Genomic DNA, 16,078 nt, shown 5'->3' with positions numbered 1-16,078 from the left:
GGCCCTGCAGGAATGCACTTGGTACCTGTTCATCATCTCCTGTCACCTCTTTGGTGTAAGATATTGTATCACAGCTTTGGGTTTCAAAGATCTTGTAAAATTACTACAATTACTATGCCTTTCATCGTATTCAGTATTCTTCCCTGTTGTTACAACCAGTATGCTTTTATTATTGTTTTTTATGGCCTAGTGGTAAGCCCTTTGGGAATGCTGGCAAGTATTTCACAAGTAGACACATTAAGTTACACAAAGAGTCCCATGTTTTGTTTCTTTATTGGTCAATGAACTGAGGCACACTCTGCTTTCACTTGCTTGGATGGTTAGTGGGTAGGAAGGCATAGAATGTATTCTAAAGGTGGGTGCTGCTTCCAGGAGAACGTGAGCAGGTGTACAGGAAATAAAAACATGTAATGCTTTAACTTGTGTCTATAATAGTGTAGGCAGTGCAGCTGAACTAGAACAGTAGATCAAAGCAGCCTTGAGAACCCACCATCTATGCTCAAAACACTTCAGGTTTTTAAATTTTAGACTAGCTCTAGTCTGTTCTTGTGGACTGAGTGCCTGTTTGCAGGTGGAACACATTAGATGTGCTCCTGGCATACCTTGTCATATGTTACCTTAGCTTAACCTAAAAGGAATCCAATGCCTTTGTTCCAAAACAGCTCTGTGAGGTGAACCAATGCACCAGCAACAGGAATGATCAGGCAGTTCACTTAAACAGCATGTTCCAGGTGTGAACTAGTGCAAATACAGGCACACCCTTAGAGCCACTTACTGTGAGTTAACTGAGCAGTGTTCTGGCTAAAAAATGTTGAACCATCCCCCTATCAACTCATTGTCAAAACTCTAAATAGTACTGGGGAGAGACTGTTAGCTTTCAATAACTTCCTTTATTAGAGGAGAAAAAAGCTTGTAGGGAAGGGTTTGTATCTTTTGGTGTGATAAGAATGCTGGGGGTGAGAGGAAAAGATAACAAGCTTTCAGGTAATTAAATTATTTGAGTTCATTAACAAGCATATTTTCCTTTTCTATTCACAAGATTGTCTTGCCTGTTTCGAAGTAGACAAAGTGTTTCTGTGACAAATCTTAGTGAATGAGTACTGTACTACCTATTAGCATAGAAGGATCTAACAGCTAGACAATATTGTTGCCTGCTATGCAACAAGTAATCTCTTAAAAGTTTAAACAGACTTTCTTATAGTTATTTTAAGTAAATAACTAATATAAAGCTATTGTTCTGGCCTATGCAACACCATCCTGTTCACGTCATTAGAAAATTTAGTGGTTTTCTATTTAAGAGGGTTATTTCTCCCCCACCCCTGAATGATGCATTTTGCTTCTGCTCTTAATGTCACTGTTCTGCTTCATTTTCCTGTGTTGAGTGTTTTGGCCCCAGCTTCCACTTGAAACATGATTGGGAGAAGCACTCTCCAAAAGAATATGCTTAAAAAATATGTGTAAGTATGTCATAATTATCTTCTCTTCAACCTTTGTAGAAAGAGCAATATACCAGTAAAGTATAACCTGTGGCATTTAAAGGCTTATACCACATTGCCTACAACCTCCCTGAGATTTTTTAAATTTATTTTTAGGTCCCATATTCTGACCTAGATTGCAGAAATAGTCTTGACTTTCTTCATGTTAGTGGTTTAGGTGTATTTATGCATGAAGTGCTGACACAGATCTGCAGATAGGTGTGGAACAGAATTTATTTAGGTATCCTCTCGTTCTTTTCTATTACAAAGCTTTTTTTTTTAAGGTTAACCAGAGTAGATCCGTGATTGGATGAGATGTGTGAGACGAAGTTTCTCAGCTGACCTTTCTGCACAGAAGGTTCAGGACTCTCAAATAACCAGAAGTGATTAAACCAGGAGAATAAACCATGTATGAAGATAGTACAAAACATCTGAGTTAGGGTGCTCTCAATGGTCAACTTTAACTTTTTTGTTGTGTTAGCAGATAGGCATCCTCCTTTGGGATAAGGAGGAGTTAATCATGCAAGGTGCTGAGAGACCATGGTTTACAGACCATCAGGATCTCTTTACTGTTCCACATCACTTCCATAACTGCCATTGTAGAATTTATCATAAAATAAGAATCTGAACAAAACTTCCAGGGTCATCAAGTCCCACCTCCTTGCCTGAGGAGGTCTAGTTAGACCAGGTTGCTCAGGGCCTTTTCCTCCCAGTAATGTATCTTTTTACATACAGCAGCATTGGGTCTTGTTCCATCTGATTTGGAAATACTCAATTTCAACCTAGATTTCACTAAATAATTATAACACAAACATCCTCAGAGGAAAGCAAAGACCACTGTCAACTTTTTCCTTAATTATAACTGTTTCAAAAGAATGTAGGGAAAACATAGTTCTGTAGAAAAATCTGTTCTTTTGGACTTGATGAGTTTAGCTCTTTAATGGCCCTGTGGAAAAAAAAAACACAAAAAATGCAAATCTTCTGTTTCTTTTTCCTTTCCCCACTTCCTCCTGCTCCTGCCTCTGAGGACATATGTAGCTCTGAACTGTGTGTAGTGATGAGTGCTTCTGTAGGTTTCCCTGATGCTAAATTTACTACTTTAAACACACTGAGTTTTACTGTAGAAAGTCTTTTTCTTATCCTGGAATTTAGCTGTTTGAAGCCCCATTGTCATATTTAGCCAAGTATACACTGAGCTGAATTACTGTGACTTTATACTGTTGTCATTGACAAGTAGATATTTTCTGCACAGTTGCAGGTTTTTTTTTTTTTAATCTGAAGACTGAAATGTTATCTAGAATTTTTGCTAATGTTAACTCCTGCCACCTCCCCTTCCTCCAGACTTTTATTTGAATTCTCATTTTCTTTTACCACCAGACTCTCATCTAAGAAAAATGGAAGCCATGAAGTGTGCCTGTAGAATTACCAGGTCTCTTCTGCAAGTTCTTGGTTTCAAGATAACTAGCAATTGTTCTTCTCTCCCTATTACACTGTGTTAATTCTGACCCAAAGGGATGCTTTGGTCTGGGAGCAGATGCCTGTACTTCAACCTCCAGTCAGGAAGTTACTAAACTGTAACAATCTATTTATGGTAGCTTCTTTGTACTGCTAATAACCCAGCAAATGGCTAAGATTAAACCAGGCCTGATTTTTGTTTTGCATGTGCTGGGTTGTAAAGACACGTTAGAGCTGATGAAGTCAGCAGAGGGGAAGGACAAAGGAAGTAGAATCTTGATTCCAATAAGAATTTTCTTTGTCCGTTGAACAATGAGAATCCTTATGGATTCTCTATATTTGGCTTTCTTATTTAGTCAGATGTGAAAAATTTAGAACTGCAATTTAGTTGATTCTTTACTGGTGGGGGGTGCAGGGAAGAAGTAACTTTAGCCCACTGTTTGCTGCACTAGCAGTTTCCCTTTGGCTTTTACACAAGTGGCTGGTACTCGAAAAGGAGCTCTGGTTTGTTTTTTTCTTGATGATGTTGCTTTTGTGTCTGTACCTTTTGGACTTCTTATAGTGGCTGATTAACCTTTTTCATCCTTGTGTTTTGGCTTGATATTTTTCTCATAAATGACAACATGCCCGTTTCTGAATTGGTTTCTCTTTATTGAACACATCTTGCTCTCAGGGTGAGCCAAAATCCATGCAAACATTATCTTTTTAGAAGGAAGTGGAATTAATGCTGCTCTAGCACCTGCTAATATAGGATGCGACCAGACTTCCTGTTCAAGAGGAAATCCTAATTTACTCTTCCTTGTAAACTGAGGGCTGATCAGCTTACCACATAGTAACCTTTTGACTTGTAAACAGTGTGTTCCTTTGGACTGCTTTTAGCCTCTAGAAATTATTTCCCTCAGGCTTGGTGGCAACTTTAACAGTAAACTTTGACTGTGTTGAATATCATGAAAAAGCAGCAACTTTTTTTTGTTTCTAAATTCATTTTAATGCCATCAAGCACACCTACAAACTCAAGTGGGTGCTTAAGACGCCTTCAAATTCTAGAAGGTGTCAGTATTTTTCCTTGTACTCTTAAGTACCAGTGCAATGTTTAACAAAGAATCTTGTTATCCATTGGCTATGGAGAACAAATTGAGATATTGTGATTATTTGCTTTGTGATGCAGACTTTCAGCTCTTGAAAATTCTTGTTGTATGTGGGTGGGGAGTTGGCTCTGGCTAGGATAGTCATGGTGAATCACTGGCAGTAGTGCCAGGTTTGGCATAGATGAAGATTTGGGTTGGGGCCAGTAAAGTGCTTTTTTTATTGTTTATTACCAGCCTCCGAAAAGATTTTTCTGTCCTTGAGGAGGAAGGAAGAGATCAAATTTAGCAGGAGCAGTATTTGTTTCCTCTTACTGCTAATACAGCGAAAGAAAACTGCATCTAAAATATGTGTGTTCTCCAGACTTCTGACAGCCTTGCTCAGATGAGCAACTGAGGCCTCTGGGCTGGGAACACAGCTGAGGTTCTCCTTAGGGATCCCACAACTGTGAGGTTCTCAATGAGGAGCAGGTACTGGGACTAAGAGCTCAAAGTAGTTCTAGAACTTTATATGGAAAAAAATGGTCTTGCAAAGATCTGTACCTAGATTCTTTCTGCTGATGTAAATAGTAGAAATCTAAATACTATGCTGCCAGCACAACTTGTTCTGTTGCTCTGGGGATTGATCCAGCTCACTGAAACAGTGGAAGGGGATTGAATCACAAGGAACCAGGACTTCTCATTTATATATCTCCTTCTTATCTTTTGTCACTGCACCCCAAAGACCTAATTTATTTTCTGTTCTTTTATACTGTTCAAAAAGTGGATAATAGAATGGTAGTGTTAAATCTAAAGAATGTACAGTTGCATTTCTAATACTTTTCTTCCCCTAGGCATTAGGGCAGCAGTGGCATGCATGTGCCCAACTCCCATTCAGTGTTTTTATGCATCTCTTTGTTGCTAGTATGTCTCTTAAATTCTGTCTAAGAAATACTCTTTAACAGGCTGAACACTTCTTTTGTTGGCTCAAAAGAGCAAGCTTACTATTTCTTGTTACTTAAAATGTGTGAAATATACGTTAAGAAAAAACATTAGCTTATACCCTTTTCTTTTTTTTTTTTTTCTTGTAAGTTCAGACTTTAACACTTTTCTATAGCCTAAACAGTTGCTTCTGTTACAGATTAACATAAAGATACTGGTCTCTGAAGAAATCTTGGGGGGGAAAAAATTCAACTCTAAGCTAAATGAATTATTAATAGCTTTTGTTTCTGTTCTTGCTCCTCCTTTCTCCAAAGAGTACTTTTTCCATAGTGTCAGTAGAGAACACTGAGGCTATAACAGAGTAAATCTATAAGAAGGGTTCTCTTGAGAAATTAGGCCTTGAGAAAACTGGCAAGACTGCTGCCTCTCTGGCTGCCCTGGTCCTTTAAGGCTGTAGCACTCTAGAGCAAAGTAGCTATTATCTTGAAATTTCTCTTCATAGAAAAACCCTGTGGTGCTCAGTGCAGTAAGCCAGCAGCCTCCTTTTGAAAAGCAATTTCAACTTTTTTTTTTATATCAATCACAATTTTTATCCTAGTGTGAGCTGATTATGTGAAGATGGGACTTCTTGTGAAAGAACAGCTAATTCAATGTACAGTTCTCATAACACATAGTGCTTGGTGGCGTTTGTTGCCAGGGTATGTAATATGTTTGAGCAGGATGAGTTCCAGTAAGGATGTTCAACAAGACTAGTGTGTCCCTTCTAAACAGGATAAATAAAGTTTTGTTATCTGTTGCACATTGAGCAGTTGACCTTGTTCTTGAGAATGGTAAGTGTGGTGTTCTAAATACATGTACTGCTGATAATTAAGCATCATGTTGCTAACTTTTAACATGTGAACTTACATCTTAGGTGTCATTATGGTTGGCAAGGACAGTTCTGTGATGAGTGTGTCCGCTACCCAGGCTGTGCTCATGGGAGCTGTAATGAACCATGGCAGTGTAATTGTGAAACCAACTGGGGTGGCCTGCTCTGTAACAAAGGTACTTAACATTAATGTACAGGAAAAATAAGTTTAAGTTGCATGATTAACTGATAACTCATTAACCCCTTTTTTTTCTGCTAGTGTGCAACTACCTGAGTGTTTCTGTGCCTTAATTCTTTTATGGCAGATGGTGCCTAAGCATCATAAGTATAAGAAGTTTAAGAAAAAAGGCTTGAATGGTCCTGACTCTTCTAACTCATGCAGTTGTCTCTTGTTCATTCTTCCTTGTTCTGTGGATAGTTACCAGATGACAGGCTAGCTCACGGAATACGGGGATGATGTGGGTGAATGGTGTTCAAGCCAGAAAGGCATCTGTGTATCTGACCAGGGATTGAAATGGTGAGATTTGTGTTCCCTGTTGATTGACACTTTTCTCTGTCCAGATCTGAATTACTGTGGAAATCACCATCCCTGCCTGAACGGCGGAACCTGTATGAACACTGAGCCGGATGAATATCGCTGTGCCTGCCCAGACGGCTACTCTGGAAAGAACTGCGAAATTGGTACTTGTGGATATCTCATCTATCTTTGGAAATCTGAAACTGTCTTAGGCATTCTTATAGGCTCAGTGGGGATATGCCAGCTCTGTCTCTCCTATCTAGTGCCTTATGCTGGCTCTTCAAAAAAATCATTGAGGGCAACAGAAATGCTGCAGCAATTTCCTTTGGATTTAGATGAGACTGGGAATATTTCTTCCCTTGGAGTTCTTCACTTCCTTAATCCTCACATGCAACTGGGCTGTAGTCTCATGGAAATAGGTTACATATGCACCTTTTCCTGTTACCTTTCTCCCCACTACCTGTTTTCTTGTCTTCTGCCTTGCTGACAAACATGCATTTTATGCAAACTGGGGTCTAAGGAAGGTGGCGGTGATGGACACTGTAGTTTTAACTGTGATGTGGGGTTTTGGCCCAATTTTTAGTTGGCTGAATGTGTTAGCTATCCTTTTTAATCAACTGAAACTTAAATCTTTTAATATGGGACTTCTAATACTTTTGGATTAATAATGCAGATGTTGAGTACTATGGAAATGTGCTCAAACTGTCTTACAGAGTCACCTTGAGCAGTCTGAACAAAAAGTGTCTTCCCTGTTCCCATTACCAAAATGGAGGAAAGCATTTAAACCACATTTGTGATGAAGTATGGCTTTGTGACTTGAGTCTAACAGATCTGTGTCTTTCCAACATGAAAAACTGCTTCCTATCTCAACCACAGTATGAAGATAGCATGTTGCTTTTTTCTGTTTGTTTGTGTGTGTTACACAAAGACCACAATGTTCATATTCTGGGGACAATTTTGGTATTTGCAGACTTTTCATGATTATTCTCACTTTGGAGGTAAATGGACAAGTGTGCAGTTTTCTAGTTTTTTCCTATTTTGCTTTAAAGTTTTGATGTTTGAAGAAAAATTAGAGCTTTTGATTTAAGTTTCTCACATATAGTATTTAGTTGGATGTTCTGTCATGATGGATTGTTAAATCCTTTTTTTTACATGTGATATTCCCAGTCTTCTCACTATGAATTTTGCTATTCCTTGATAGTTAAAAGTTCAGATAGGAAGTATCCATTTTTTTCTCTCACTTAACTGCTTGGCCTTAAGTTGACTAAAGTATTACAGAAAGTTTTCAGAGTTAATCAGGATGTAGATCTTTGAACTTCCATGAAGTGTTGTTGTATTAACGATACTATCAAAACTTGAATTTTGCTTCTACTGGTAGAATATGATGCAAAGTTGAGGCTAAAGTGGATGAAATCTTGTCTTAGCTTGCCCTGAAAGCTGTGGGGAAGCACCTTGGCTCTTCAGGTGAGGAGGCAGTGAAAAAGGAGCCATACAATTGTTCAGAGCTATTGTGATTATTAACAGTAGGTTGGTGTATGAGCTGCTTTAGGAGGTACTAGTACGAAGGGTCATAGACGATGTAAATTCAGTTTTCAAAATGGATAACATCCCTGAAAGAAAGATTCCAACTGAGAAGGGAAGACACCAAGAGTGATGGCATAGAGCTTGTCCCTCCTCAACCTGATTCTTGCTTAGTGCAGCTTCTGCCAGTGTTACACCCTACATGGAGTGACAACGAGCAGCACTGCCCAGAACTGCCAGCACCTCTGTTCTTTGCTGTTTCCAAGGAACAGTATTAGAATGAAGCTAAACAGAACTTTGATACTTAAACTACTGCTGCTGTTCAGACCTCTGAACACAGCATATCTGTTTTGTCTCACTGAATTTAAAAGAAGTGCTGCAGCACTCTGGTAGGTGGAAGTGTATGGCTGGAAGCAAAATGTTAATGGGAAACTTTTCTAGTTTGTGGGATATTGAAATAGAGTGACCTGTCTCTGTTTAGGCTTTGTAGTCATTAGATAGGAAGGATGATGCACCTTCAGCAAAATCCTGCTTTAGTTTTCTGCTGGGAGTCTTAACTCTCTGCAGCTGGGAGAGGGAGGCTCCAATCTCATGTACTGACACCTCTCCACTGCCCCTGTTCTTGGTCACTTTTAATCGATGCAATTTTTAACCACAAGTTCTCCTTCTGTTGGATACTGGAAGAGTATTTAGCAAGAATGTCTTTCTCTCTCTCTCTTCCCAGCGGAGCATGCTTGTGTATCTAATCCCTGTGCTAATGGTGGAATTTGTCACGAAATTTCGTCAGGCTTCAAGTGTCACTGCCCATCGGGCTGGAGTGGACCAACATGTGCTATTGGTGGGTATGCATTTACTGGTGACTAACCTGTTAGGATGGAAGGGCTGATGCAGCTAACTTGGTAACATCATGCTCTGTGGGTATGGAATTTGGTGGTAGTCTTTTACTTTACCTGACTTTTTAACAGCTAAGCATTGGTGGACTGAAAAGAGGAGTGGTACTATGCAGCCAGCAGCACTGATTTGATGCAGCTGAGTTCTAAAGGTTATCAAAAGCATAGTTGGACCATATCCAAAGAAATGCCCTGTTGGCAAAGCTTGTTTGACAATTCCTGACTCCTTAAACAGTCTAAAGGAAAATACAGAATGGTTTCATCTTAAGAAATATAAATGTGAGGATGAAGGGTTCTCCCCTTTCTTAAATGGTTGAAGAGTAGATTTGTGCACTTAAATACTTAATGTCTGGATTGGAAGACAGGGAAGTGGTTGAAATGTATTGTGGATCTCTGTAATTGGTTTTCCTGTGATTTGGAATACAGGTGGCTTATCCATTTTTAAATGGCAACTGTCCCCAAAAAAAAACCAAAAAAGCCCCAACCAACCACGAAACCAAAACTGGCTAAACTTATGTCATGATCTAGGAACATGACTTTCAATCTGCAAATTGCTGGCAGATTAACTGAGTCTTCTTGCTGTTTGCAAATAGAAATTTTCAGAATTTCCCTCTCCCCTATCTTAGATGTGAGAAAAGCCTAAGTAAAAGTTAGGTTTGAAATGTTGGTTTGTTCCTAAGCTTGTTTGTTCGTACATTCTCCCCCTTCATCTCAAAATAACTTTAAACCAAAACCTGTTAAGCCCATCCTTGAGCCGTGTAATGGAAGGTGCACTCTGACTTTGCAGATATTGATGAATGCGCCTCTAACCCCTGTGCTCAAGGAGGGACCTGCATTGATGGTGTTAATGCATTTGAGTGCATATGTCCACAACAGTGGATTGGAGCAACTTGTCAGCTTGGTAAGTAATTGCCTTCCAAAGTTTTGATGGCCACTGGAGATTGTTCCTAAGTGATGAATTAACAGTGTGTGTTTCTGGCATGATGTTTATTGAAGAAAACGTGGAACGTGTTCTGTTATTGTTATCTTAGCTCCTCTTTAGTATGTCTTAAAGCCAGAAGTTTCAGGTGAATCTAACTATTTGAGCACCAACTTAAGCTTACTTATAATGCCCCATAACTTTTCTGTTGTAAAATGCAGCATTGGTGATGGTTCTTCATGGTGGCAGAAGAGTGACTTAAGCTTATGGGGGCAAGAAAGGATTTGCCCTGACTAACATCTTTTTGAGTTTTGGGAAAGGGAAGAGTAAGATAACATGCATGTGCTACTGTAGGCAAGTGTGCATTAAAAACCTGTGATATATAAGTGGTTTTAGTGCCCTACCAATGTATAATATGAGCTGCTGATGCTTTGACTGCATGGACACTTTGCTTGGTGCTGTGGTAATCTGTTTCTGGGTTTGTTCTTTATTCTATTCTTTATTTTCTCTTCTTTCACAGATGCTAATGAGTGTGAGGGGAAACCCTGTGTTAATGCTTACTCTTGCAAAAATCTCATTGGTGGATATTACTGTGACTGCATTCCAGGATGGACAGGAGTAAATTGTCATATCAGTTAGTATTTCTTTAGTATGTATGATGACAGTAGGATGTTTTGTTCTTTAAAAAAGATTTTCTGATAAGTGATAGTGCACATACTTGTACAAGAAAAAATATCTGTTGTCAGGATTTTTTGAATTTTTAGCATGAAAATTGAAAATACTGTTTGAAAACTTACTTTAAAAGTTAATAGGTATTAAAATAAGCTCAAATATACACTCTTCATTCCTATTTCTGAATGATATCATGTACTGATTCAATTTAAAATATTTTTATGCTAAAATGTTAGATACAAAGTTTGATATTTGACTCATTTTTAGTATGTTGTAATAGAAATATAGAATATAAGTTTTTATTAGATATTTCTAAAAATGAGAATCTCTCGAGATATCAGGCATCCTTGCTTTCTGTTAAAACGTATAGAAAAGTCCTTTCTGAAAATCATTTGTTCTCCCTTCTTGTACCAAACCTATACTTTATGGCTTAGTCTTCCAGTATAAATTCTAACACTTTGCATATTTTATCTCTAGATATTAATGACTGTCATGGACAATGTCAGCATGGAGGGACTTGTAAGGTAACTCTTACTTATTACATTCCATATTGAAAATTAATCTTTTTCTGCCTACTTATGAATTCTGTAGTTTGGATTTACAGGTTGTTTAAGTGAGTTTAAATATTAAAAGCGTAGTATTACACTTGCAGACTCTTGCACTCATTTCACAAAATAACTTTATGTGGTACTACCACTGTTCCCAAATACACAATATAGAAATAACTTAAATTTTTGTGTGCAAGTTTTATCAATAAGCAAATCTTTCTACTTTTGCTTCTTTTCTTCCTGCCTCTGAAGGATGAAGTGAACGGTTACCACTGCTTGTGCCCTCGTGGTTTCACAGGAAAAAACTGTGAGATTGAAACAAATGAGTGTGAGAGCAATCCCTGCCAAAATGGAGGCCGGTGCAAAGACCTGGTGAATGGATTCAGTTGCCTGTGTTCACAGGGATTCTCGGGAGTCTTTTGCGAGGTGAGGGCAGTGGAGACATTACTGCAATACTTCTCATGGATTGAATTCTTGAAAGAAATATATCTCTGGGTTTAAATGGGAGTGACCAAAGGCTGAAGCATTACTGCCTGTCGTAGCTGTTACCTGATACTCTGAATAAGCAAATTTGTTGTGCAGTGCTGTCATAGTAGCTCTAACACTTGAATTTGCAGCCTGATAAACTACAAGTTGTTGCATATAGGTGTTGGCCTTCCTAAGTGTTTTAAGGCTGCAAGTATTCCTTAAACTTGAAACATTTTCCTTTGCAATTGTCAGGACCTTCATCCTTTTGTTACACTAGAATGCTTTAAGTTCTCATCCTGATAACTCTGAAGTAATCCTACTGCTGTTGCTGGGAGTATATTAATTATTTATCAATTATCTATATTACATATAATGTAGATAATTAATATAATTACTAACGGCAGGCAGATATGCAAGTATTAGTTCTCAGAACTTTGTTTGAGATCATTTTAGGAACATGTAGTTCTAGTGCTTAAGGATTCAGATATAAAATATTGAAGTCCTAATGATAATTCCTGAAGTACTTCATGATAATGAAGATATTCTTCTTTCTAGGGAGAATGTTAGACTTCTCAATGTAAAATTATTTTGCATTAAGTATGCACTCCCTGGGTCTTGCTGATGGTCAAATCCATGTGAGTGTTATGCTTAGCAAGACAACATCAGCTGGAGGCATTATGTTAGAGTTTTGTTGGATTTGCTCCAGACTTTTTTGTGGAGGACATTGGAGTGATCTGTCTTAATGATGTGAATGAGTGAAGCAACTTTATTCTATTATTTGCATCGTTAAAGAAGCAGTGCCCTCCTTTTATTCAAAATTAAAAAGGGCTGCAGGTACCAACCAGTTTAATAAAACTGGTGCAGCACCTAATAGCTCATGAACCATTTCTGCATAAGGATCATAACCCGAGTGCCCTACTCTGGGCTGATTCATACAGCACTGTGTAACTAAAGTTTTAGCAAATGTGCTTGAATAATAGGGGAGAGTTGGCTGCTTGCCTTGTGTGTTGCAGGAAATATCTACCATTGATTCCAGATGCTAAAGTACCAGCTACTGAACTTGCATTGGGAAGGGGAAATTTACACTAATGGAAGGAAACAAATGGAGACATCTGATAGAGGAGATCTGAGAATCTTTCTCAGCCCTTAGCTATTTTTTTTATAGTTTGCTTTGAATGTTCCATATGAAAGCACGAAATGGCTTGCTGGAATTGTATGTGCTCCTCTGAATTAAATACTTAACACCATTTGTGTTCCTTCTGCTTTGGCTAGTTTTGCATTTTTCTCCTATTTAACTACTGAACTGCTAAAAATAGGGATGAAAAAACACTATTGGGCTTAATTTTATGTCTGTAAAGTTGAAAGCTGTCTTTCTCCCAAGAGAGATGTGGAGAACGAAAAACTGACTTGGGGGGAGAAAAGCAGTCCTTAAGAATAACAATTTGGAGGAAAGATACTGTGATGTAAAAATATCCCTTTTGAGGCTGCTTTGTGGATTTTGAGACCAATTTAGGGCATCACAAATCACTGATCCTGTGTGTCAGTCTAAAGCAGAAAGCAGCAGAATTGTTTTGCCACAGCAATGTCTATGTTAAAGGTTATATTGTGAAAGCTGGGTTTAAATTTGCTCTCTGAATCAGATGGTAAGAGTTCAAAATGTACCTCATGTATCTGTGTGTAAATTGGCACGGTGACAGTATCCGTAAGAATAAGGCCCTGAGCAGCTGGGTCTAACCAGACCTACTTTGAGCTGGAGGTGGGGAGTAGCTGACCTCTAGAGGTCCGTTCCAAGCTGTGTGGTTTTGTAATAAATTCTCTGTGTTAATTGAGGTGGGAAGAGATGTTGCTCTAGAGGATGGGATTTTGTTCAGGTTCTGTGTATTTTAAATCTCTTGCACACACAAAGCCGACAAGTGTGCTGTTATTAACTTGCATTACAGCACTTAGTCCATGAATGTGAAGGACAGAGAAGTGACTTAAAGTGATCCACAACAGTCACAATGAGATGTCTCTGAATGGCTTAAGTAACTCTTGAATAAGTTGTTGCAAATGTGCTGATTCAGCTTCCTGCAAAGGAGTATCTTCTTAACAGTGGCACAAATGCTTTGCGTTAGGATGGACTAAAGTAAGCTGAAGTTTCTGTGTCTTGCAGGATGGAATGCAATATGTATGATTCATAAACCTTCTTAAACCTGGAGGTTCCTTGTACATTAGCTTCATCTGTGTCTTTGGCAAAGCAGATAATGCTGCCTGCTCCTGGGAAATGAAGCAGCTGCTGCTAACTGTGGTCTCTCTTACAGATGGATATTGATTTCTGTGAACCTAACCCTTGCCAGAATGGGGCTAAATGTTATGATCTGGGAGGAGATTATTACTGTGCCTGCCCTGATGACTATGATGGAAAAAATTGCTCTCATCTCAAGGACCACTGCAAGAACAATTCTTGTAAAGGTACCTGCTGTTGTCCAGAAATCTGTCGTGATATAGTGGTGGTACATTGTAAAAAAAGTAGTATTGTTGGGAATAGAATAATGCAGAAATATTATTGTACTCACTTAAACTTTGTAAAATAGTGAGGCAGTGAGAAGTGCTCCTTATAGACCATCTACCTATAGAGGTAGATGGTAACTTATCACATAATACTGTGATTTAGTTTTAATTTTTGTATAATGTTTGTAAAATTAAAAACTGATGATGCAGATCATTACTCTGATGATACACTTCTCATTCTTAGTAATAGACAGCTGTACAATAGAAGTCTTCACTAATGCTACCCAAGAAGGAATCCGTTTCATTTCATCTAATGTTTGTGGGCCTCATGGACGGTGTATTAGTCAGCCAGGAGGGAACTTTACCTGTGCATGTGACAGAGGTTTTACTGGAACATACTGTCATGAAAGTAAGTAGGAGTTGTCTGTAAATTATTTTTCTCTAAAAACTTTAGTTTTTGTTATGAAGCCTTACAACATAGAACAGAACATCTGGATTTTAATAAAATTGCACACAGAGCATTGTTTTGCATGTACTGCCTGAAATTCGGTTTCTTCCGGTAGCAGTTGTCTTTGTAGTGGTTCACACTTCCTCTGTGAAAGAAAACTGGCTTTAGTCCAACTTCAGTGTGAATGTGTTAGTGCCCACTACCTTTATGTACAGTCATAGAAGCCATGGGTTTCTCCAGCATGAGAGTGATAAAGAAGGGACTGACAAATTGACAGCACAGCTTAGTAGCACATGTATTCTGGTCTAGGTGTTTTTTAAACACCTGGATATTTTTGCCAGGTAAACTTAATGCTCTGGTTTAATTGCTGCATGAGGGACAATACAGCTAGGAACCTTACCAGGCTTGAGAAGAGGTGTTTGAGCCTTTCTTTTGCATGTATGAATGAAGTAATAACTTTGTGCTGCTTTTCCTAGAGGCACAAGTCTACATCACCCCTCTAAGTAGGGGAGAAGAGCCTTGTGCCATAATTGTTGACTTTTTGTTGTAGATATCAATGATTGTCTTGGGAAACCTTGCAAGAATGGTGGGACATGCATCGATGAAGTTGATTCATTTAGATGTTTCTGTTCAAGTGGCTGGGAAGGAGAATTGTGTGACACAAGTGAGTACCGCTAAGTGTTGCGGGGTCAAATATTACAGCTTTGTTGTAACAGTTAGAGGTGGTATGTAGTTAATAATGGGGTAGTTTCTCTGTTCTGTAATTACAGGCTTGTTTGCAGAAGTGTTTTCAGGAAGATATTCTGGGTAGCTGCTCTAGAAGTCTGTTCCTTTAATAGGAGCAGAATCTGATTCTTTGGTATAGGAGGAGAGAACTTTCTCCTGGGAATAGGCAAAAATATTGTCCAAGAAGTGTACTAGTCCAGTTCATGGTTAAGTCACCTCAGAGAAAACTCTGGTTGTTTCTTTTTCTGCTCTGAATGAAGCCCCTTCTAAAACATGATGGCAAGGACTTGCTGAGACTTATTACAGGGCATGCATGAATTCAGATGTGAAATAGAGACTGAGAAGCTTTTGGCAACTATTGCTGTCGAAAGAGCCTTTTGTGTGGTCTAAATGAAGTTTGTTCTGGAATAATTATGTTCCACCTATTAAAACGTTTGTCTCAAGTGAAAAGAATTTTCTCTAAAGTTTATGTTTGTGTATATATGTTTAATGTGTGTATACTTACACATACATGTGTATATATGGTTAAGCCACCTAATGGCTTTAAGTCTGTTTTGAAACATAAAGCAGAAGAAGGGGGCCTTAACTGCCTCATGTGGATGTCCTGTGTTGGGGCTCCTTTTCAGGACACTGTGGTCCCTACTAGAAAGCTTTTTCTGAAGTTCAGAATACAGCTGTTTGTAAAAATTGAGTTACTTTGGTGCTCTACTTAGAAACCATACCCAATGGTCCTTCTAAGCTGTCAGAAAATCTTTCATGATTCATATTGTTCTGTATTATATCAGAGTTTTTTCCTTGCTTATATAGATAACCTTGTAATAATTAGGACCACCATCTTCCTAAATAGTACAAAATTTATTTTCTTTATAGAGAAGCATTTTGTATTTTCTCATGGCCTTGGCTGGGCTAGATCATCTAAGTTGAATAACTGTTTTTCTAGATTTCAATGACTGTTCTCCTAACCCATGTCACAACGGTGGCCGATGCATTGATTTGGTAAATGACTTCTATTGTGAGTGTAAGAATGACTGGAAAGGCAAAACTTGTCATTCACGTAAGTGTTCTTTGCTTTGAT

At 38.5% G+C, this 16,078-nt stretch overlaps 1 protein-coding gene across 1 annotated transcript in view; it reads left to right on the top strand.

Annotated features, from left to right (window-relative positions):
* JAG2 (jagged canonical Notch ligand 2) overlaps positions 1-16,078 on the top strand; it is a 44,089-nt gene that overhangs the window by 13,194 nt on the left and 14,817 nt on the right. The window contains exons 4-14 of the mRNA XM_029964199.1: positions 5,850-5,980; positions 6,366-6,485; positions 8,567-8,680; positions 9,520-9,633; positions 10,172-10,285; positions 10,801-10,847; positions 11,124-11,297; positions 13,640-13,790; positions 14,074-14,238; positions 14,828-14,941; positions 15,944-16,057. Coding sequence (XP_029820059.1) covers positions 5,850-5,980; positions 6,366-6,485; positions 8,567-8,680; positions 9,520-9,633; positions 10,172-10,285; positions 10,801-10,847; positions 11,124-11,297; positions 13,640-13,790; positions 14,074-14,238; positions 14,828-14,941; positions 15,944-16,057 — 1,358 coding nt within the window. The remainder of the gene's footprint in view (positions 1-5,849; positions 5,981-6,365; positions 6,486-8,566; positions 8,681-9,519; positions 9,634-10,171; positions 10,286-10,800; positions 10,848-11,123; positions 11,298-13,639; positions 13,791-14,073; positions 14,239-14,827; positions 14,942-15,943; positions 16,058-16,078) is intronic.

The sequence above is a fragment of the Manacus vitellinus genome, unplaced genomic scaffold (assembly GCF_001715985.3).
Source record: "Manacus vitellinus isolate BGI_N305 unplaced genomic scaffold, ASM171598v3 scaffold_6_pilon, whole genome shotgun sequence".
In the NCBI taxonomy this organism is placed as follows: Eukaryota; Metazoa; Chordata; class Aves; order Passeriformes; family Pipridae; genus Manacus; species Manacus vitellinus.
The sequence above is the reverse complement of the archived record's forward strand: the minus strand, read 5'-3'. Positions and strand labels throughout refer to the sequence as shown.